Source organism: Pezoporus occidentalis, unplaced genomic scaffold (genome assembly GCF_034315485.1).
Source record: "Pezoporus occidentalis ecotype Australia unplaced genomic scaffold, CSIRO_AGI_Poc_V1 ctg8, whole genome shotgun sequence".
In the NCBI taxonomy this organism is placed as follows: Eukaryota; Metazoa; Chordata; class Aves; order Psittaciformes; family Psittacidae; genus Pezoporus; species Pezoporus occidentalis.
The window spans coordinates 13,303,730-13,326,807 of record NW_026916158.1 but is presented as its reverse complement, the minus strand read 5'-3'; the positions used below and the strand labels follow the sequence as shown (position 1 = coordinate 13,326,807).

General features: G+C 38.6%; 1 protein-coding gene and 2 long non-coding RNA genes across 5 annotated transcripts; 2 read left to right on the top strand and 1 right to left on the bottom strand.

Annotated features, from left to right (window-relative positions):
• Positions 1-357: 357 nt before the first annotated feature.
• Positions 358-20,287, top strand: DCUN1D1 (defective in cullin neddylation 1 domain containing 1). 3 transcript variants are annotated; one of them, XM_062603138.1, is made up of 8 exons: positions 358-561; positions 9,752-9,810; positions 9,941-10,157; positions 11,464-11,632; positions 12,207-12,337; positions 16,681-16,763; positions 17,008-17,104; positions 18,547-20,287. In XM_062603138.1, the coding sequence occupies exons 2-8, from the start codon at positions 9,805-9,807 to the stop codon at positions 18,624-18,626; spliced, it is 783 nt and encodes a 260-aa protein (XP_062459122.1). In that variant the 5' UTR covers positions 358-561; positions 9,752-9,804; the 3' UTR covers positions 18,627-20,287. The 3 variants fall into 3 exon arrangements, with proteins under 3 accessions (XP_062459122.1, XP_062459125.1, XP_062459124.1); XM_062603141.1 differs by having other exon boundaries at positions 9,752-9,815; XM_062603140.1 differs by lacking the exon at positions 9,752-9,810 and having other exon boundaries at positions 360-561.
• On the top strand, positions 1,777-4,554 carry LOC134155695 (uncharacterized). Its single transcript, XR_009961679.1, has 2 exons — positions 1,777-2,549; positions 3,028-4,554. It is a non-coding gene; the product is annotated as an uncharacterized LOC134155695 (long non-coding RNA).
• A 326-nt stretch (positions 20,288-20,613) lies between the features above and the next one.
• LOC134155692 (uncharacterized) lies at positions 20,614-22,370 on the bottom strand. Its single transcript, XR_009961676.1, has 2 exons — positions 20,925-22,370; positions 20,614-20,893 (listed from the first exon to the last, which is right to left on the bottom strand). It is a non-coding gene; the product is annotated as an uncharacterized LOC134155692 (long non-coding RNA).
• Between the last annotated feature and the right edge of the window lie 708 nt (positions 22,371-23,078).

Here is a 23,078-nt window from a genome sequence, read left to right as displayed (position 1 = left end):
GCGGCTCCCGGGGGTCGGAGGCGGCAGAGGGGATGAGAGACCCGGGCGGCCCGCGCCCCTAAAGCGGCGGCACCCCGCCGCTCCTGGCTGAGGCCACAGCTGCCCGCTCCTGCTCCGCGGCCTCTCCTCGACCAAGCCCACCGCGGGAGGGGAGTCCGCCCCGCTCCCAACCCCGAGGACACCGGAGGTGGGCTCGTCTCCCTTCCCTTCCTCGAGCCAAGGACCTCCTGTTCTCCCCCAGCGCGGCACTCCCCACCTCAGCTGCCACAAATGCCGCGCTGCTAGCGCCAGCCGCTCCCGCAGGCAACCCGGACGGCACCAGGAGCGGGCCAGGGCTGGCCGCGCCGAGCCTCCCCGCCGGGCGGGCTCCCTCCCTTTGCGCCGCGGCCGCGCAGCGTCGGCTCCCGGCGCGGGGAATGCGCCGCACTGCGCATGATCGGGAGGCGGCGGAAGGGCCCGTGAGGAGCCGGGAGCTGCCGCCGCCGGAGGAAGCCGTTGCTGCCGCCGCCCTCAGTCTCCGCCTGAGCCGTGAGGGAAGAGGCCTGCACAGCTCTCAACATGGTGCGTGTCCTCCCGGGTTACCCCTCGGTTCTGCCCGGCCCCGTGCCTCGGGGTTGGCCAGCCGTGGCGGCGTCGCAGGGGCATCTGGGCCTAGTCGTGGCGGGCTGGGGTGTCCGGGAGCGGCTCGACGGGAGCGGCGAAAGGGCCGGTCCCGAGGACTCTGCAGAAGGGGCATGGTGTTTTTGAGTTCGTAGGCTCCTCGGTCCTCCTACCAGGCAGGACGGGGAGAGCGTGTGCGGTCTGGGAGGGGCTGCGCAGCTGGTCGGGGCCGCTGGCCGTGGGGGCCGGCGGGCAGGAGGTAGCCCCTGGGCAGGGGCCTAGAGTGGGGGGCGCCGGGATCCTCCGAAGGCCTTCGGCGGGCGGGGGTTTGTCAGGCCTCCTCACGGCGACGAGGTACTTGCTTGCATCTTGTATGAGCGTCCAGGCGCCTTTGCACAGGACAGGGGCAGTAGAGGTGTTCTGTGGGCAGCTTGTCTGTGTCCTGTGTGGGATGGTGAACAGCATCCCACTGGATAGAGTACAGGAGGCTGCCAGAAACCAGGGCTACTTGGATTTTTTTTCTCAGGATTTTAAGAAGGTCAGGGCCCATTAAGTGCTGTCAGTTCACTGGGGAACTTGGGCATGTTGGTGCTTCTTGAACTGGGATTATGCTGGAGAATTTCTGGATAATTGTTTTGAGGTTTTGGTAAGGCTCCTGTTCATATAAATGCTGTAAAGGAAGAGCTATCTTGTATTTTCTCCATAGTATTTTTTTTTCCTTATAACTGAGGATTTGCTATGGATCCTCGAGTCGGCAGACATTCTCCCTTTTCTCTTACAGAGGGAAACCGCAGTGGTTGGAACAAAATATGATGTTTTTGTTCGCCTAAACAAAGAAAAAGACATTCCTTAGCTTTAAATAAGGGGACTCCTTATTGGTCACTTGCACAGTGTCTTATGCACCCGAGGGAGTGTATTTATAGTCATACTTCTAGGCCTTCTCTGTATACGAGAGTTGTACAGCTTCAGCTATACCTGTGCAGTTAAAAGTTGTACTTTCTGTGGCAGCTGTATTGTCTTAGGATGGGTGTAGGAGGGAATTTTAAGATCTACTGGTGCATACTTAGTGGTATAAAGATATCTTATACCTGCAGTTAATATTATTCTGGCCAGCAGTGTTAAAAGAGTATTAAAAAAAAAAGTCACCTTTAACTGGTGGAGTTATAATTGAATTGAGTTATGTTGGCATAAAAATTCGGTTACACAGAATTTAAATTAGTGGTGCCGTACTAGATGGTGCCTCTATAATAAACTTGTCGCTATGTTACTAGTATAATTTTTAATTAAGTAGTTTGATATAGATCTTCACTTGATTTTTTTCCTTTTTTTTTTTTTTTTTTTAATGGGAGCTTGAAACTAAAGTCTGGATGAAGTTCAGACCGTAGTGGTGTCTTACTGTAACCCTGTAGTTCTGGGACTGTCTCAAATTGCACTTATGCATCCATGTTACACAACTTTTTGTAAAGACTTTTTTCCATAAAAATCACCTAGCACTGTCTCGCAATATATTAAATGTAGGTATGCAGAATAAGTACACTGTTGGTGTCTTGTACAGACAGATATTATTGGCTGGCTATGTGATTAGAAATGTAAATTGTACAGTACTTGAGCAAGTGGCAGGATAACAGAAATAGTGACGCATGCTATCCTCAGAATAGCTTTTTGTGAGAAACAGCAGAATGCTATCAGCTTAAGTCTTCTTGGAAATAATTCACTGAAAAACTAGCAGATAAATTCTGTGGAACAATACTATACTGATAGATTGGTATTTATCAGATTGGAGGAAGTATCTGAATACTCTAGTCATGGCCCTGGGCATCGTTCTTAGCTCCTATGCAAACAACTATGTTCCAGGTTGTTCATTGACTCCAACACCCAGGTGAAAGGATGACATAGACACTGAAGTGGGATGAAATGACAGCCTGCAGCTGAAGCAGTAGTAAATGCAGGTATGAATTATTTCTAGTGGCCAGGCATAGGATTTTGTACCTATACTTGTGGTATGTCAAAATTCTCTATTTAATTAGGGGAAAGAGTAGGGAGATTTCTTCAGAGATTTGAAGATGTCCATCCAGACACTTAAGATTCAACATCCCATTTTTCTGACCATACGTACTACTGCCCTGGCTAGTCTTTCCAGTGGCTGTGGCATGTTCCTGGGGCTAAATTGCTTGTCTGGCATAGTAAATGCTACGGAAGAGGCTTCTGCAGCTGAGGCCTGGCTCTTACTTGCCATGTAGCACTGCCAGTTAGAGCAGTTCTGGCTCTGACTTAGTCTTGCCAGTGTTTGTATGTCCAGTGGTTTTCAGGACACAGGTTTCCTGGTTTTGAACTGTCTTTGTCCAATATGTGGGAGGGACACCATTACAGCAGCCTGTTAGGTTCACTCTGGCCATTTGTGAAACTTGGAAAGTGTTTTCTGTCCAGTGCTCAGGTACACCACCCTGGCAGTATTCCTTGGGTTGCTGATAGCAATCTGCCTCTTGCTCACATTCTCATTTGAGCTGAGCAGCTTCTGTAGAAGTGCTCTCCTTCACCTTACCTTTTAGTATGTTACTGCTTTATCTCACCACAAGGATAAGTAATGTGCCTTCGAATCAAGACAGAGCAGCAAGCTGGTCCATTGTACTCTCTGAGAAGAGCCACTACCTGTAGTATTTTGAATAATTTAATGAATTTAGAACTATGTGTGATAGTCAGGGCAAGTGTGTGAGTATCCTTTTATTTATCCAGAGCCAAATGTTAACCTTATCTCTGTTTGCATTACCTATTACGTTGTACAATATAGTCTCTGAAGAGTATTTCTATGCTGATAAATACATAATTTCCTACTGCAAACCTGAGGTGACAGGAAATTGTAAAAATTTAGTATTACAAGAATTTCATGTCTGACGCTGTCTCCTGTAATGGTATTGTAGCTCATGACATTGTTATGCAGTGTTTCACTCAACAAGCTATTCTATAAGGCTGTTTTTGTGGTGAATATTGATGTCTATAGCAGTTTGTTGGTATTACATGTTTTAGTTTTGGTTATCCTGTAGTAAAACTTTAAGATTCTTGGCATTACGCTTAGGATGGAGTAGTCAGAGTGCTAGGCAAGATGGTGCATGATCTTGTTTCCTCTTCTAGTTTACCAGAGAATCCTTTGAACTTATACTGTAAAATCGCTTTTAACTAGAGCCATGAAAAAAATTATTCAGGAATATGAACTACTTTGAGAACAAGGTGTGAAAAAGTATTATGTAGCTCTTGATATTTTACTTATGTTTTATGGTGCCAATGCAAATATAAGCTATGAGTGCAGCTTCTGACCTGGACCAGAGTTAAGAATGCTAAACAACTGACAGCTTTATTTTTTCCTTTTTTAATAGAATAAGGCCAGATTTTTGGTGTTTTTTTTTCACCTCTTGGGCTAATATGAATGACCTAAAAAGACTGTTGCAACTACTGCATTCTTCTAGGTAGCTTTATATTGATGTTCTAAGAAAGACTTTCTGCTCATACGCAAGTACTAAAATTGTTTCGTCCACTAAAAAGAACATTAGAGGGCATAAAAAGCAACTTTGATTTTATTTTTTTCCTTAGATTTTATACGTCAGCAGACCTTGTAAATCTTTGTTTTGCTCCGTTCCACTGCAGGCAAATGGATTTCACATAACTTTGAAACAGAAGCTTAAAAATTACGTATCTTACTTTGTATGCCCTCTTTTCAAGAAGCTGCTGTAGAAAATATAAAGTAGTTGAGGGACATGTTTGGTTACATTATACAGAAACTGTGGCTATTTACTTGAATTGTTTTTGTCTTTACCTTGGATTTTATGACGGTTTTGGTAGTATACATGTATGCCATCACAGATAATGGATTCATATGTAATTCAGTGTATTCATGACTTCTGTTGTGAATTTTTGTTTTCTTAGTAAACTAATAAAAACACTCATGATTTTGCCATTTAAGCTTAGCTATGTATTTATTGAATACAAGCGGGGAACCACATTATTTGCCAGGTGCCTTCTATGTTCCTTTCATGGTTACAGCCCAACATGGAATGATTCAGACACTGTAAAGGAACAATATCCTCTTGACCATTAGTGTCATATAAAGATGCGACAAAACTATCAGTCATGATTTGTGAGGTTATTATTACATGCACAAGCCCATTCTGCGTGCAAGATGAAGTTATTCTGGGTTTGAACTGACGTCACTGGGGTCCTTAAAAAGTGCAAGTATGCTTCCCGCAGCCAGATATCTTGCTGGAGTATAAATGCAGTTAGTATAAAAGCCTAGAGTTTGTGGAGGTTGATACTATTTTGGAATAGGCTTTTACCTGTCACATGCATGAGAACTTAACAGGCTTTCTTTGACTCCAGAAACAAAAGCACAGGTATCATCACGTCATTCAAATTCCTGTAGTTAGCAGTGAAACTAGCAGGAATCAGATCATCTCTAAGCAGTGGCTGAGGAGTAACTGTGTGAATGTCTTCTCTGGGGGCCATAAGGAGTTTTGAGCAGTGATACTTCAAACTGATTATGCACCGTTTGTCTAGCTGATGGCTGCATATAACCTTTGAGCAAAGGCCATGAATGGGATTTTGGTGGGAATCTTCAGCTTTCCAGTCCAGGCAGTGTGAGATGAAGGTTGTTACTGTTTCCCATGGATGTTATCCAGGACAGTGGAGCCCTCATACAGCTGTTAGCTATCCAGAAAATGTTGATGACCATTGTGCAGAGCTGTTCATAGAATCATAGAATGGTTAGGGCTGGAAAGGACCTTAAGATCATCGAGTTCCATTCCATCGCCGTGGGCAGGAGTGCCTCACCCTAGACCATGTTGCCCAAGGCTCTGTCCAGCCTGGCCTTGAACATTGCCAGGGATGGAGCATTTACCACTTCTTTGGGCAACCTGTTCCAGTGCCTCACCACCCTAACAGTAAAGAACTTCTTCCTTGTATCTAATCTGAAAGTCCCCTGTAGAAGTTTAAACCCATTGCCCCTTGTCCTGTCACTGCAGTTGCTGATGAAGAGTCCTTCTCTGGCATCCTTGTAGCTTCCTTTCAGATACTGGAAGGCTGCTTTGAGGTCTCCATGCAGCCTTCTCTTCTCCAGGCTGAACAGCCCCAACTTTCTCAGCCTGCCTTCTTATGGCTCCAGCTCCCTGATCATCCTTGTGGCCCTCTTTCTGGACTTGATCCAACAGCTCCATGTCCTTCATATGTTGAGGACACCAGAACTGTGCACAGTACTCCAAGTGGGGTCTCACTTGGTGAATCTGAGGTGACTAAAAATTGAATGTAGAAGGTAAGGAAAAACAACCATGTAGTCTGAGTTGGCAGATCAGTTGCACCGTTTTTTTTTTCCTTACACTGGGAAAGTTTCCTCCCCTAGATGAAGGGACTTTCAGTCAGGCCAGAAATAACACCTCACTGACAACTTGGGGTGGGGGATGCACAAGTACTTTTATTTTTTTAATTTTCATTATTAATCTTTTACTGAATTATCTGATCAAGGATAGGTTATTCAACTAGAATTGTCAAATTTGGTACTTCGTCGGAAGAGGCAAATTTTCATTTAAAAATCAGTGTTACAGCATCAGACATTCATTAGAATGATACAATTATAGTTGTTTTAGGAATACATAATGTAGCTGTTCATTTGGAGAAGTTACTCTGTGTTTTACAAGTAAGTTAACCTTCTGTCTCCTGTGACATCCTCATTATGAGAGGTAGCTTGGCTATCACACAGACTTGATCAAAGGCTTGCAGATCTGAGTTTTTCCTTTTCCCCTTACCCCAAGGGATAAGACTTACTAGAAAATTTGTTGCATTTGTTTTCCATTGGGTTTCACTTGTATATTTTAGCAAGGTAGATACCTGTCAAAATTCTATCTTCCTTACTAGTGTTAAAATTGAAGCAGTTTAAATGGATTGCATTGCAATACAGCAAGTACAAGTGCAGTGTACGATATTTGTTGCCTGATGACTACAGGATTAAAGGTTATAGGGTGCTCTGGCTTCTGTATTGCACACTTAAAACAATAATAGACTGTTAGAGGTTGGCTTCTAGAAATAGCCCTTAAAAATGCAGAGGGCTTGGAACCTGTTCCTGCTTGAAGTGTGGGTTTTTAATGTGATGAAAGAAGAGCTGTAATAGCATAATAAAAACTCAGCAGTATTTTCTTCTCTTGTTGTCCTGTAGTAGGCCTTCAAATAGTTGTCTAGTCACTTGGGATGTGGAGTCTCATCTACATTGGCAAGCTTCTGCGGAAACATTCATCAAATATAAAGAAAGGGCTTTGGCACTTCTTCACTAAAAATAAACTTGTATTTGACCAGTAAAAATATAGTTATTTCAGAGAAAGATTATGGCTGAGCTGTGTGATTTATTGCATCTTCATGTATTAGTGAATGCTGTACTGATTAGTGTCATTAACTGCTTGACTCCTGGCAAGTTCAATGTTCTTTTTAAAAAGGTTTTACATTGTGAGAATCACTTAGGGAGTCCTAAGCACAGGAAGATCTCTTGTGCATAATAGGATTTAAATTTTATCATAAAAATGATTTACACTGCAATTTTTTTATCTAATAAATTGTATTCTCCTTTTAAGTGACAGTACTCAAAACATACTACCTTTTGTGGTCTTGAGCATCTGCTGTGAAGCCATTTTAAACTTGTTCCTTGACTTTTTGTTGTATGTCATTGACTTTCTGTTGTATGTCATTGCTTTCAGAGTTTACCCTTGCAGAAGTAGGGCAGAACAAAGCCTCTTGAGGTTCTACAGAATACTTATACACAGCCCTTTTAATAATACTTATGTGTATGTGTTTTAAAAAAAAACACCCCAAAACCCAAACAAAGCCTACCAGTCAGAAAATCAACCAAAAGAAAGAAAAAAAACCACCCCAAAACCTAAACAAAAACCTAATGATTAAAGGCACCAGCTTTGTAAAGTATAGCTGAGTCTGTCTTTAGTGATGTGGCAGTCCAGTTGTGTGGAACTGATTTGAGGAAGCTGGTAATTGGCACAGAAGATTAGCCTTGGGATTGTTTCATCTTCATATGGAATTTCATTCAATGGTTTGTTTTAATATACCAGAGTTTACAATATGTTTTTGAAAACTGCAGCTAAAAATCCATTAGTCATTACTGGAAGTCGTTCCACATGGCTTTGTGAGTGTAAGTGATTTTTGTGGAAGCTTGAGCTCAGTATTGTAAGGTGCTGAATGTCTGCTGGGAAATAGTCATAATAGCATAAGTAGTCAGCAGTGGGTCTTTTCAGGACCTGCTCGGATGGTTTTACCTTTACGTGGAACCATTTCTGAAAAATCTGAGTTTCAGAAACATATTTGTAGCAAAAGGTCCAATGTGAGAAATTTATTCAAGAGACTGAAATAGTGCAGCAACACTTCGTAACTTGAGTAGTATAGCCTAACCTAATGTCACTGTTTGTCTGGAGTGTGTGCTGAAATTTTGGCTTTAGCTAAGTATTGTAGCTACAGGGTCGTTTTGGTTTGGGGAGTTTATTTTTAATATTTTTTTTTTATTTTTTTTTATTTAAGGGATCATAAAGGGTTTTGGTCTCCTTAGTATACTGTGGAGGTGTCAGTTTAAGCCAGATGTGATTCTCTAGCATTCACATTCACTGTCATCAAGCAGCAGAAAACTGATTTTGACTTTTAGAACAGATGAATTTGTGTTCTGAAGCGTTAGTTCTTTTTTTCTAATGGAAAACTAATGATCCTTTGGAATGAGGAGCTTGAGCTTATACTACTCCTAAGCCATTTGTTCTTTAGCTGAGGATAATTTATCACGTCCAGAGATTTTTTTCGCTTTTTCCCCATAGTCCCTGAGAAGGAGCCATGCACTTGGAAATTACACTAATGAAAATATACAAGTTTTGGTTAGAATGCAAGGTAAACTGCAAATGAAATATTTGTGCCATGTAAGAAATGTAATTCCAAGTTAAAAGTCAGAACTTTTATTTACCAAGTTGTAACATTAGGAGTCTTTTTGCTTTATCAAGTATACTTTAGGACTGAGTTTGGATTCAGTGCTGCATGATGGCCTTCTCCTGATCAGCAGTTAGTTTTGTGTAACTAATACCCCTGAAATAGTGAGTGTGCTTCTCATAAAAGAAAATACCCTTGGGAATCCTTCTATGCTGATAAATGACTGGCAGCAAGTTCTCCATTCAGTTCTGCGTTAGAGCAGAGAGGGATGTGTCTTGGTCTGGGCTGGAGGCCTGAAATTCCAGAGCTCTCACCTTGGCTACTCACTCCCCCGCCTGCCTCTGGCAAAATTACTTACCCTCTTTTTAAATTTTTTTTAGCTTCAGTTGTTGCACCTGTGAGTTGAAACAATGCCTCTTCACAGGAGTGTTGTGCAAATCATGTAGGTGGAGTTGAGCACCTTCAAAGTGAAAAATCTCTAAAACACCCTCAAAACATATCTATTCTCTTAGAATCATGGAACAGTTAGGGTTGGAAAGGACCTTAAGGTCATCTAGTTCCAACTCCCCCTGCCGTGGCCAGGGACACCTCACACTAAACCATTCCACTCAAGGCTTCATCTAACCTGGCCTTGAACACTGCCAAGGATGGAGCATTCACAACCTCCCTGGGCAACCTATTCCACTGCCTCACCACCCTAACAGGAAAGAATTTCCTCCTTATATCCAATCTAAACTTCCCCTGTTTAAGTTTTAACCCGTTACCCCTTGTCCTATCACTACAGTCCCTAATGAAGAGTCCATCCCCAGCATCCCTGTAGGCCCCCTTCAGATACTGGAAGGCTGCTATGAGGTCTCCACGCAGCCTTCTCTTCTCCAGGCTGAACAGCCCCAACTTTCTCAGCCTACCTTCATACAGGAGGTGCTCCAGTCCCCTGACCATGCTCGTGGCCCTCCTGTCAAATAGTTTGATAGCCATGGGTTCTATTTAGGCATCTCAGTTCTCCTTTATTGATAGTATAGCATTCTTCTATTAAGAGGAGAATGTTTTGGGTGGTTTTTTAATTAAAAAAAAACCAAAAATTGGTTTAAATAGAAAGGTGTCCCAGCCTACAGCTGCATATGAATTTCCAATGCTTTTCAGCTCTTGCACCAAATATGCAATAAGAACATCCATTTTTTTTTTATTTCTGTCATTGCTTTGCCAGCGTGATTTTTGTGATGATTTAACTCAGTTTGGATATAATGTAAAGTACCTAGAATGAAGGTAAGGTGAGTTTGTTTGTTTTAATTTAAAATTGTTTGGTTTCGTTTGGGTTTTGGGGTTTAGGTATTGGGTTTTTTTTTTGTGTGTCCAGTAAAGCATTTCTAGTTACAGTGTTGTCTGTTTTTACTAGAACAAGTTGAAATCATCACAGAAGGATAAAGTGCGTCAGTTCATGGTCTTCACACAATCTAGTGAAAAGACAGCTGTGAGTTGTCTGTCTCAAAATGACTGGAAGTTAGATGTTGCAACAGATAACTTTTTCCAAAATCCTGAACTTTATATACGAGAGAGTGTTAAAGGATCATTGGACAGAAAGAAGCTAGAACAGCTATATAATAGATACAAAGGTGAGTACCCTGAATTTTAAGGTTTATTTCATAGCTGTATGTATGTATTCTTAATTACAGTGTATCATTGCAGCTGTGCTCTTGTGCTTGAAATCTTGACTCTTTCAGCTTTGGTTATCCTATTACTAATGTAAGTTTGAAGGGGAAAATATGTAGGCTTCTGCTTCACAAGGATTATGTGTGATTGGTTTACGTGCTTAAAACACACACATTTATAAAGGATAGGGCCTTGGGACTGGAATTGTGTGTACAGTGAGTAATGGTTAATGTAGATTTTAGGTGATTGTTCTGGGGGAAGCACATCACTCGGGACTGGATCCTGACAAAGTGATAGGTTGCATTCCAAAGATGGATTCTGCCTTGATTTTTATTCACCTTGTGCTTATTATCAAATAGTTACAAACAGAGAGGAAAAGAAAACAAAGTTATTTAGCCAGTGCTGAACTGATGATATCCTACCACAAATAGTAAAGGGGACTCAGTACAGTAGAACAAATTCTGTGGTTTAGCAATTAAAAAAAAAATTTAAAAATGAGTGCTATGTTTTCTGTCATTTTTCATATGTGCGTGTAATCCAAATACCATTTTCCTGAAGTCTTTGTTGGCTTAAGTTAGTAGATCTTTGTTAGTGCACTTGAAATGTGAGCATCTCACTTCCAGACCAGATGTTGATTCATTTGTGGAAAAAGGATTGTGCCTGGCTGACTTGGAATCAGTAATAGGGCAACGTGACTTTCCTCTTGTCCTCTTGGATTGGACTTTCTTCTTGGATTGGTCCAATCTCATGCATGCTGGCGTTGCCATAAAATGCATAAAACTAAGATTAACTTAGTTTATGGTCAGATTTGATTATTCTGACCATAATCAGTATCAGTACAGTTTACAAATGGACACTGCAGAATTGTTTGTAATGGTACGCAGATCAGCAGTCTTACCAAAGATGCCAATAATTAAGTGTGCTGGTGGGAAAGGACAGCTGTTCTCTGTATGGAGTGAGTTGCAGTATCATGCATATTATTAGGCAGAAAACAAATGTTTGTGATGCTTTTGTCTCTCAATGAAAATAACATAAGCTTTATTGTATGGGAGGCTTTATTGTAGTAACTGCTTCAATTCTTAAAGCTTAACCATTGAAAATACTAATTTAATTTTGCTTTTAAAATACTCATTTATAAGGCCTGATCCCCAAAATATTGTCATGAAAATGTTTGAAATATATTGTCATGAAAATCTTAAATGCAGTTATAGAATAAATTGGCTTTTTCAAAAATCTGTTTTTCTTGATACTTACTTTTATATCCCAAAGATCCTCAAGATGAAAATAAAATTGGTATAGATGGTATACAGCAGTTTTGTGATGATCTAGCTCTTGACCCAGCCAGCATTACTGTACTCATCATTGCATGGAAATTCCGAGCTGCAACACAGTGTGAATTTTCAAAGGTGGAATTCATGGATGGAATGACTGAGCTAGGGTAAGTATGCAGCAAGTATTAGACATGGATAGTGTAACCCGGTGTCAGAAACTGGAATATACAGTGAAACAGCCCTGTTTTTGGGAATTCACAATCACATTGTCCTTTCAGACTTCAGAGACTTTTTGGAGTCTAGCATCACTTATCTGCCTCTGTAAAAATGCATCTGCTGTCTTTGTCCTAGATGCTTAGTGACCAAAAAAGGGGAGGCAGCTTTGAGTGCTACTTGCCTTGGTTGTGTATTTCAGTTATTTGCCATAGAGCTACTCAGGTGGGTAAGGCAAGGATGTCGGTCTGCAGTCTAGAACATCTGTGTTTTCTTTGCCTTATGAAAATGTAATAGTCTTTATCACATTTTCCTAAAATCAGTTGTATTATGGAATTTGGTGTATGAGCTAGAATATGCAAATAGGAGTGTAATAAAGAAATGAAATAGTTGTATAGGTGCAGACTAATTAATGGCTTCCTGATTTTTTTAAATAATTATATGGTATCCCACAATTATTTAAGTTATAACTTGTACTTTATGGAAAAATGAATTAATACACCAATAAACATGCTTTTTAAAATGCAGATGTGACAGCATAGAAAAACTGAAGGCCCAAATTCCTAAAATGGAACAAGAATTAAAAGAGCCAGGAAGATTTAAGGATTTTTATCAGTTTACTTTCAACTTTGCAAAGAATCCGGGCCAGAAAGGTTTAGGTATGTATTCTTAATTGTAAATATTTGTTCATAAATATGGGAAATGACTGATTAAAGCAGTAAGTGAAAGTATTACTGTGATCCAGTGAGTCCGAAAGATTACCACCTTTGGGATAAAATACACCTGTCTGTTGTGAAGGATGTCAATTTGAGGTGTTAAAATTGATAGAAATATCTTCATCATTACTATATTCTACAAAATTTTATGAGAGAAGGTTTATTCTTTCACAGAGAGTATGTGCATCTCTCAGTAAGCACAGTGGATTATGACCTTACACTAAAGGCATAATTATACTACTTAGAATTTACAGCACTGAACAAATTAATTGAATGTTCACTTTTAAGACAAGTTTAAGCTGTAAAACTGATTTCCATGTAAATGCACTTGTACAGTCTCTTGTATCACCAAAAAATGCTTTCAGATGTCTTGGAAAAATAGAAGTGGAATAGTACAAAATAAATTTCTGTATCTTGGTCTTGATGCCTGTTGTTGTGCCATTGGTGATAGGTGCCTCCCTACAGCCTTACAGCCTTTTTCCTTTTTTTTTTTTCCTCCTCCTCAGCTCACTGGTTATTATTATTTTTTCCCCTTATTTTATGGTTCTTCTGGTGATTTTGCTTTTGATTTGTGTAACAGGTGAAGTGAAAGAATCACTTATTAAAAATAATGGCACAACACAGTTCTGATGGAACTGAATGAACAATCTGTAGAGCTGTCTATTCAAAAGAGCAAAAATGAGGGAACAAAAATTTCTTTGAAGCAGTAATGTTAACCAACCAGAATGCATATTAATTTATATAGAGAGTAGTTCAGATATTACTTACAAGTAGCAGTATGTCATGACTCTCTAAATGCTAACTTAACTGTTCTACTTTTGACCAGAAATAAAATACTGAAGGCTACTAGGTTCTTACTTGGCAGCTTGTGATTTTTTTCAGTAATGAAAAAGCCTTAAACCGACAGCTACTGACCAGTTTTGCATTCATGTGCTGTGAAAAAATAAGCCTTCTGTTTTCATTTTGTTGTCTTCTTTCTATATGTAGACCAACTTCTGGCTTAAAATAAATGTTGAAAAATAAGTAAATAAGCAAAATCTCCATGTCTTAGTTTTGACTCTGTCATTTTTAACATCTTTCTGTATTCTGGTTTTTGTTTTCAATTGAATTATGAGTTTCTTTGTCTTCGAAGAAGCTAAAAGAGCACTGCTAAACTGTTTGAAAATTCTTGTGTGTGCATGTAGTCAGATCAGAATCCTGCAAATAAATAAAAGGGCTGATTCTCATTTCTTGTAAAAGGTGTATTAATTCGTTTTGGCTGCTAGAACAAGGAAAATATGGACAGTAACTGAATTGTGAGAAGACAGAAGTTAGGTTTTGGAGAGTGTCAGTGTAGAATCAATTCTGCAATATGAATGGTTGCAGGGTTTTGTTTTGTTTTTATGGTTACCATTTTTATGTTGGTTTTAATTTTTAAACACCTTTACACCACAAGGAGTATTTTTCAAAACCCTTGTAAGGTGGTAAAAGTGAAATAAGAAATTACAATGATATAATTAAATGGTCATTTTTAATATTCTCAAAGTTTCAGAATACCAGAACCATTTAGTTGTACTTAACCTCTTTATTTTCTTCTTCACATTTCTGAGGTATAAGATTTGTATTCTTTCTCTGAATTATTTCCCCCTAATCCTATATAGAAATGACTGAGTATCCCAGATGGAACAGACTGGTAAAAATTATTTACCAGGAAAACTAAGTCCTTTGCTTTATTTCTCATTCATATGAAAGCTTTATGCAATTTAAGCTCTAACAGTGACAAAGACAAGCACAGTTTTCTCAGATCCATATACCATATTCATAGTACAAGGTGGTTTTTTTTTGGTTGCGTGGCTTTTTTTTGTTTTGGTTTTGTTTGGGTTTTTTTTTTTCAATCCGGGTTTGGAAGTGATGTAGAACTGTGCTTAAAATCTGGATGCTTACGGGCCCTTTTGGAGCCAGTAAATACACAGTTTCGGGCATGAATTTAACAATATGGCAGAATAATTCTGGAAACCCTGAAGCAAAAAAATACTGGGACAAATACAGTGCTGAAAAGTGCATGCTTCTTGTTAGGCAATTAATTTTGGAGTGTCTAAATAACAGCTTGTAGGAACTTGCAAATTGATTTTAATGTATATTGGTCTCTAATCTTCCAAACATTGTGTAGTAGTTCAGGCATCGTTCTGGAAATGCATTTCCTCTGCATAATTGCTTACTACCCTGTCAGTACTGGGGTTGTTTTAAAAGTTCTTGTGATATTTGCATATCAGTTGAGAATACCTTTTAGCTGATATTCGTGTCAAACATTGTTTGCATCTCTTTGGATAAAACTCAAAATGGAGCATATATCTTGAGACTTTCATATTCGATTTATGAGGACTTTCCTGAGTAGTCATTCACATGTGAAAATGTAAAATTTTATCTTTCCAATTTTGTTATTTCATAAAATTTCTTTCAAAACCTGTAGTTTGTCCTAAGGCATTATGTCTTTGTGCTTTACGTATATTTCCTGGATTCACACTAATGAGTTTGAGGTTGCAGCATCCTGAGATTTGTTTTTTAAAGGCCTTTGCTTAGCCGGAAGAATAATCTCAAAATTGTATAAGCCTGTCAAAATGCACAGTTTGTTTATAGTGTTTGTTTATAAACCACTGTAAATATGCAGGGATTTTGCATGTTTTCGTATGCCTGCTATTAGTGCATCACAATTAAGTAAAACTTAGTTTTATAATTGTTTGAGAAATTGATCAGCGTAATCTGAAGTTTGTATCTCATTTTAGAAAGACAGTCATTTCAGTTGAAAGCTGAATTGCATATTTTTGTATCTGAATCTTCTGTTAAAAAGGGATACCTAGTTTTTACATTTTCACATACAGCTCATTTCCTGGGGAGTAGTGACTTCTGTTTAATTTGTTTCTGCTCTTGAAACTTACATTTTTTTAGTGTACGTTGCTTACACTTTTGTCTGAAATCACACCCCTTTTTAGCTGCTGGAAAATCAGTCAGTAATTACATTCTTTATTTTGGCCAGGAAGCATTATAATGTGAATATTTTGTTTGAGAAGAACTTTTAATATCAGAAATGGTAGAGAGTTCTGGAACTCCCCCCATCACCATCTCTTTTCCCTCCAGCAACATAGAGTTCATGCTTTGTTTTGTTTGCTGTTGATTTCATCTCTGAGATCCACCTCGCTGTTTTTGGAAATAGTTCCAGCATCTTGGGTTGTCAGGTTTTTTAAGTTTAGTTTTTTTTTTTTCTGAGGTGCAGTTGATCATGTGCTTCTCTCTGCTCTCACAAGAGGATTGCTTATGGAAGATTACAAAATAGATAAGAGCTTTTGTTAAAAACCTAGTCACTTGACTAGGTAGCCTTTTGGAGTTTATGTACTTGGTGATGGGTACTGAATTCAGTAAGAGCACAGCAGCATTTTGTTACACAGTCAGAGGTCCTTGTTAATGCCTGGTAATGGAGATCATACTAGGTAAAGATTTAGAACTCAGATATGTAAGTTTCTTTTATCAGCTAACAAGCTGCTGTATGCCACTAATAAACGGTAAATGCATGTCAGTTTAGCCTTTGGCAAGTACCAGGGAGGTGAGGGGTTTTTTCCTTACATGCTAGACTAACCAGTCTCTTTTTCTAACTGCTACACTATAACAGCACCCACTGCTGACAACAGCATGCAGTTGCCTGACCAGAAGCAGGTTGTTCTTGTTCCTGAACTGTGTCAGTTACAAAAACCCCAACCCAACTAAAAAAAAGACCAACAACAAACCAGCCATCTGCTTGTACAGTACTTACTTCTTCCAAAAGGAAACCTGAATAAACGCTTGACAGAAGTCATGTTAGAAAACCAGCAGCTGTAACAAGGTTGCTCTAAGAATGCAATAATAAAAAATCTATTTTATGTAAATTTATATATCAGAAAAAGGTTAAAGATCTTGCTATAGAACACTACAAATTTTCAAGTCACCAGCATTTCTACAACATAGTATTTCACTGAATTTTAACTAAAGTATCATTAGATATCAAAAGGCATATGACATTCTTGCATGTTTTGGATATGTTAGATATTAATGTAGGCAATTTTCAGTTCTTCTGTATTCAAGTGATAGTATCAAAATCTAGAAGATATTTGTATAATGCTTTATTTATGGTTGCCTTTTTGAAAAGGGTCCATTAGTATATGTGCATGATGAATCTTTTCACCTTTGTGAATATATGGTTCATCTTAGTGTTTGATACCTGTGGAGTTTATATATTTGAAATGTATATCTCTAAAATTAATATTTTAATATTACAGATTTAGAAATGGCCATTGCCTACTGGAATCTAGTACTTAATGGAAGATTTAAATTTCTAGACTTGTGGAACAAATTTTTGTTGGTAAGTTTAAATCTTTACATAATACTGCCGTATTTTCAAAACTTGGAAGATACGTTTAAATTACTGAGTAGATGAAATAGACTATTTTGACCCACATCCCAGATGTTGCACTTTACATAGTGTATACAAACAAAATATGTTCTGGGAATATGAACGTGTCCAAGATAGTGAAGACAAGTGTGTATAAGGGGTTTTAATTTATTTATTTATTTTTTAAATATTAATTTCCCCCTCCTCCAAACAGGAACATCATAAAAGATCAATTCCTAAGGATACCTGGAACCTTCTTCTAGACTTTAGTACAATGATAGCAGATGATATGTCTAACTATGATGAGGAAGGTAAACATTTCCATTTTCTTTCATTAACTTCTGTGTTTTATACTACATTTATTACTGTGTATCTGCTTTGGCACACCTGTCTAATAGCAGCATAATTAAAGTATCACTGGTAATGTAATGTCTGGATAGAGCTACTTTAATGCATGTTATTATCATCTGTTTGTTACTGCAGGTTTAAAAAATAAATGCTGAAACTTTCTTAAATCCATTTTCTTTTTTTCTTCTGTCTGACCTCAGACTCTAATTCTTTCTTATTGAGGCAAACCTTGCTATTTTTTATTTAGAAAAATGCAGATTTTCTGTCAGCACAGTTCTTGGCATCTTCAACTAAGTAACCGATTCATGGCCTGTATGCTTTCTCGTAGGGTCTTCTGGCTATTGCATTTCTCAGCTGAGGATATTTTTTAAGTTTGATTGCTTCAGTTTATGTGAAGACACATAATAACGTAGAAGTTAAGGTGGCAGCATACAGGGATTGCTAAAGCTGTTATTTCCTACCATATGTGTTTCTTGTAAATTTTTGTATTGATCTTTCCTCTTCCAGCCGATCTGTAGCCAAGACCAGCTAATTACCTTCAGTCATTGGTGGCAGATCAGTTCAGTGAGTGGAAGAAGCTATAAACTTCTGACACTTCCAGAGCAGAGGGAGCAAGCTTCTGGAACTTTATTTCATAAATACAGGCTGTTCTCATTCCCTTATCATTGGGCAAATGGGCTCCTGTCCATGATAAATGAATAGCTGAGAAAGTGTAAACCAACCCACAATTTTTAACCTTCACATGACACTCATGCACATGGCTGGGGACATCTTTGGCTGCCTGTAATATGTAAAATATTGATGGGCATTTTAATTGCCTCTTGATAAGAAATACGAAAGAGTATATAGTGTAACACCAGCCTTCTAGGGCGTTATACTCGCTTGCTGCCTGTAGGAGAGCATTTTGCTGTTCTCAGGTATGCCTAAGTATGCCGATTCAAACAGATAAGCATTGCATTCATGCAGCACCATATTGTGCTGCAGGAAATGCATGTTATGATGTGCTGCTGCTTACAACATAGACTGACTGCTTCATCCAGTGTTCAGTATTTTTTTCAAGCATCTGCTGCCATCCTGGAGGTCAAGTTTGAGTTCTAGTGCTAAACCCAGGACAGTTTTAAGCTAGAATTTTTGTCAGGTTTTTTTCAGAAAGACAAAGGAATTTTGACCATCGAAAGGGATGTATATTAACTGGGTCCAGAGGAAGTAGAGGTCTTTAACCAGCTCTCAAATTTTAAGCAAGAAAAACAAACTACAGTGTTAATTGTTGTTGGGTTTGTTTTTTTTTTTCCTGAAAACTGTGCTTAGTTAAGACTGGGAAGTAAATAGCTTGTTTAGATCTGAAGCTTTAAAAATATTGCCTTGTTGAACCTAGTTCTTATGGTGTGGTGTTTTTTTCTTTTAGGGGCATGGCCAGTGCTTATTGATGACTTTGTGGAATTTGCACGCCCTCAAATTGCTGGGACAAAAAGTACGACAGTGTAGCACTAAAGGACCCTTCTAGAGTGTACATAGTCTGTACAAATACCTGAAATGGAAAATTGCACAGTCAATTTCTGCTGGCTGGACTGAACTGAAGATCAATCCTCACAGTATGGCTGAGGGTTGAGAGAAACCTTTAAGGATACATCTTGGACCATATCATATTTCATTCTTCTACCGGTGGTTTGGGCTTTTCTTCTAGTCTGGACCGCGCTTGCCCATTGAAATTCCAACATTGTGGATTTCATCATGGATTTTATTTTTTTTTTTTTTTTGGTGGGTTTTGGTTTTGTGGGCTTTTGTTTTTTTGGTGGACCACCCTGGTTTCATCTCCCATAAATCCTAGAAGCTTTATAATTATTTTGAGGTTTCTGGTTTCACATAAAGCACAATGCTGGTCATCATCAGGCAACTGTTGTATGGCATCTGAATTATACAGACCAACATCAAAACAATTTCTAAAAGCATCCTTAAATATACACTTGGGGCTAGTTGCAAAGACTTATTGATAGCACTTCCTGTAAGAGTGATATATTTAAGCGTACTGGGTCCGATAACTTTTTTTTCTGTTCTGGAAAAGTACAGGTATTGTCTAAGTGAGTCTGAGTATCTGATAAAAGAATTACAGAAATAACCAAGAAAACCCAAGGTTGTTGATACTGGGGTATCTAGGTGCCTATTTGAATGGTTTGATTGTACATCAGCTGACTGTGAGAACAGTTGAAGTACGACTCAACTACTGTGCACTTAAAGCACCCGTGTGTAATGTTATAGTCAGCCTTCAGTGAGTGTCATTGAGATAAACTGTGTGCGTCCTGATAGAATCTAATATTCTCTAGGTTATTATCTAAGAAATCAGATTTCATTACAGTTTTGAAATGCTTATCTGTCTGTCAAAGGAAGGTTTTTCATTTCTGTGGAAATCTTAAAACTTGAATATACTGAATTTGTGTCTTAAATGTTTGCTACACAATACAGTATTTTAAATTGAGACGTAATTTTTATGGTTGAGATATGATGAAACAAATGGCCCTATTGTTACAAGAAGCTGGCGAGTTTGATGTGAATCTAGTTTTCAAATCCATTATCCTGAAAAGTAAGTTAACTCTTTATAACATAGAGGTACTGCCATTATGGATGACATCCTTTTTCTTTTTTTTTATTTTTTTATTTTGTTGCGTTTTCCTTAAATTGATTTATCACTATGGTTGCCAAATATAGAAACTGAGAGTCAAACTTTCCCAAACAAGCACAGATCAGATAGATATAAAATACTATACTGGCTTTGTCTGCTTAAATTATTTTGCTGATCATCCTACTTCTTATTTTCTTATCACATTAGCTAAATCAAGTTCATTTTTTTCAAAACAAGTTTTATCAGCTGCCATTCTTTATTTTTAATATTACAAGAACTTGAGATCTCCTTTTGTGCTAAACATGGTCTTTTACGCCTCAGTTACTTATGAAGATACTTGAGAAATACTGGTATGTAAAACAAGCTGGAAAAGAACAGGCGCCAGGAGAGGATAGGCTATCATTAGTAAGGATAGGTAAGTTTAAGTCCATGCTCTAAACAGTCCCATGATAAGGCCAGAATTATATTTGAGATGAGTAATTGGCATTTGCCTTGTACAGCAGAATGCTTTTATGCAGATGTTAAAAGAACCGCTAAAAGAATATTTGTATTCTCTGAAGTTGAGCATAAGGCGAACTCCTCTTGCAGCAGTGCCCTGTTAAGAAACTCCAGTTGTGCATTTATTTGAAGAATACTGTTCCACAAAAGCATTGCAAACATTCTCCGGCTACTGGAATTGGCTATGCCAAAAGTTGTGTGTTTTGCTGCTTTCAGTATTTCCTTTCTCAATTTTGTGTAAATATAAATGGGGACTTGAAATTGGGGGGGGTTGGGGGGTGTGGGGGGGGAGGGGGCAGGGCGGGAGGGTGGAAAAGCTCTACGAGGTATCTATGCGTGCTGTTTTTATGTCTTGAGGGTTTTGGTACAGTTTCAGATTGATTAGTTCAAGTATGCTGTGTTTGGAGAGAACTGACTTGCTTTTCATCCCAGTACAGACTTGTCGTTCAAAAAAGTCTGAGATTGGGTAGTGGCATAATGCCGTGGTGTTTTAAAGAATATTCCTTTTGAATGCAAGATCTTTTCAACAAAATAGTGTTGTCATCAGTTTGGTACTACATGCTTATAATTACTGTGTAATTATAAAGAAATACATAAAACTTTGACTAATTATGTTGCAGGAAAGGGTTATTTTGTGCTATGATGGCATCTTAAAAGTTTTTCAAAACAAGTGACTGAAGTTGAAAGAAACATTGATTTAACAGGGTGTTGTTCTAAGGACAAAATGCCTCGTTACAGAGAATATTTTGCATTGAAATGTGCTCAATGTGGCCATGTGTGGTTTTTTTGTTGGTTTTTTTTTCCTTCTATATTTGTGTGTTTTTTCTTTTTTTTTTAAGAATTCAGCCAGTTACTTACTTGGATTGCTTTAATTCGTTCGTAAGTGCTTATGTCTTCAATTTGATGATCTCCCCTTAAATGAATCACTTTAATTTTGCCAAATGTCAAGGAAAAAAAAAAGCAAACATCATGTTTGTAACCTGGTTTTATACATTAAATATGTACAAAATTAGAAGTGCCCTGATATAAAACACTTAATTACAAGATTATATTTAGTAAAAACCCCATCATTTACATATCTCTGTAAGTTCCAATGTAACTTCTTACAATCCCTCTCATTACCAACAGAGGCAATAAAGCTCCAGTGAAATTGCCATGGTGAAGTCTTCTCATGCATTGTTTCAGTGTATTATTTGTAAGACATTTCTAAAACGTGCTTTTAAGCAGCGGAAAAAAGCAGCATGGCATGCTCTTCTGCATAAAATACACGGTATTGGTAAGCCTTTTTTTTTTTTGTGGGGGGGAGAGGGAGGGTTTCTAAAAACTGCTACAACCCCTTGCCTACTGCTTATTCTAAATGTGTGCAAGTACAAAATGGAGCTGATCTTGTCCAGCCATGCTGCACAGACATCATCTAGCATGTGAAAGAGGACACCACACACAGTGCATATGTTTAAATATGATTGAAGACTACCGTACATAAGTGACTTTTTTTATTGATCCTGTTAATTATTATGACTTAAAACTGTTTTACATTGAAATCCATACTGAGAAATCCTTATTTAAGAAAGATATACTTTTTTAAGAGTGCATTTAATAAAATTTGTCATTCACATTTTATTTAAAAAATGTTGCCAGAAGTCTCTGTAGATTTTATTTGAGTATGATACACTGCCTAAGTTTGGGTTTTAAACCTGTGGTGCCATTCAGGCCTCTGAGCTCTCAAAGAGTAGACTTTCCACTGAATACTTGGTAACCTTATCTGTCAGAAATAGGCCTTAGCTTTGAAACTCTTTGTAGTTGACTGGTTTGGTACCAATATGTAGCAGTATTGGCAGGATTAAAGACTTTGAGCCTGACTGTTCAGACACCTGTAACTCAAACACAAGTCTGGACATTTAAACTGGTACAAAAAATTCTTCCTTCCTCCCTCCCCCAGTCTGGAAGTGCATCCACTAATTGGCTTCAGGTTCTCAATTTAACAAATATCATGAATGTTTTTCATGAAATTACAGCTGTTTTTAAAATTGTGTGTTCAGAACATAAAACTTCAAGCCCTCCCTTCCTTGAAGAGTTCAAAGGACAACTGGCTGGAGCCAGAGTGACAACCCTATAGATAAATAAGGAGCAGGAAGCCTGTGAGGGAGAGAAATGATTGAGCTGTAGATGGGTCGGAGAGGCTGGGTAGCCTTCTGGAGGCTCACTGCCCTGTGCTGTTGGAAGAATGAAGCCTGTGGTATAACTGATCACTAAGTAAACCTGGTGGTTGTCTCCACTGTGACCACTGTGGCCAAGCACAGCTACTGCAGGGATCCCCCCTCCCACCCACACCTTACAAGTGGACTTCTCCAGACAGAGAAGGCAGCAAGCTTGGGGAAGAGGTACCCTCCACGCTCATGTCGGTGCTCTCAAATGGAGCAGCAAGCCTTGCGTTACTCTGGAGTATTTTCTTCTAACAAACACATAATTAAAACAGACTCAGAAGCGAAAGATTTATTTAATAAATATAATTTTCATAAACCATTTTTAAAACAACTTCTACTGACCAAGCTGTACAATGAGCAAGCACACAGACCTGCTGTCAGAGAATCAAAAATAACATGAGGCAGCCACAGTGTCAGGTCCAAAATGCCTTGTACTAATTATTGCTACAGTTTCCAGTTGTCAATGCCCCTTATCTGCCTAAAATTAAGGCTCAACCTCTTTCAAAGGTAATTCCTACAGAGATGATATCATTCAAGTTTTTTTTAATTCAAAAAAGGAAGCAGAATTTGATCACGCTTCAGTGAAAAAAAAAAACAACCCAGGAGTCTAGACACTTT

Coding starts and splice junctions, on each gene's coding strand:
- DCUN1D1 (XM_062603138.1), top strand. Junction 16,764..17,007: donor TGTGGAACAAATTTTTGTTG/GTAAGTTTAAAT, acceptor TCCTCCAAACAG/GAACATCATAAAAGATCAAT. Junction 17,105..18,546: donor GTCTAACTATGATGAGGAAG/GTAAACATTTCC, acceptor TTTTTCTTTTAG/GGGCATGGCCAGTGCTTATT.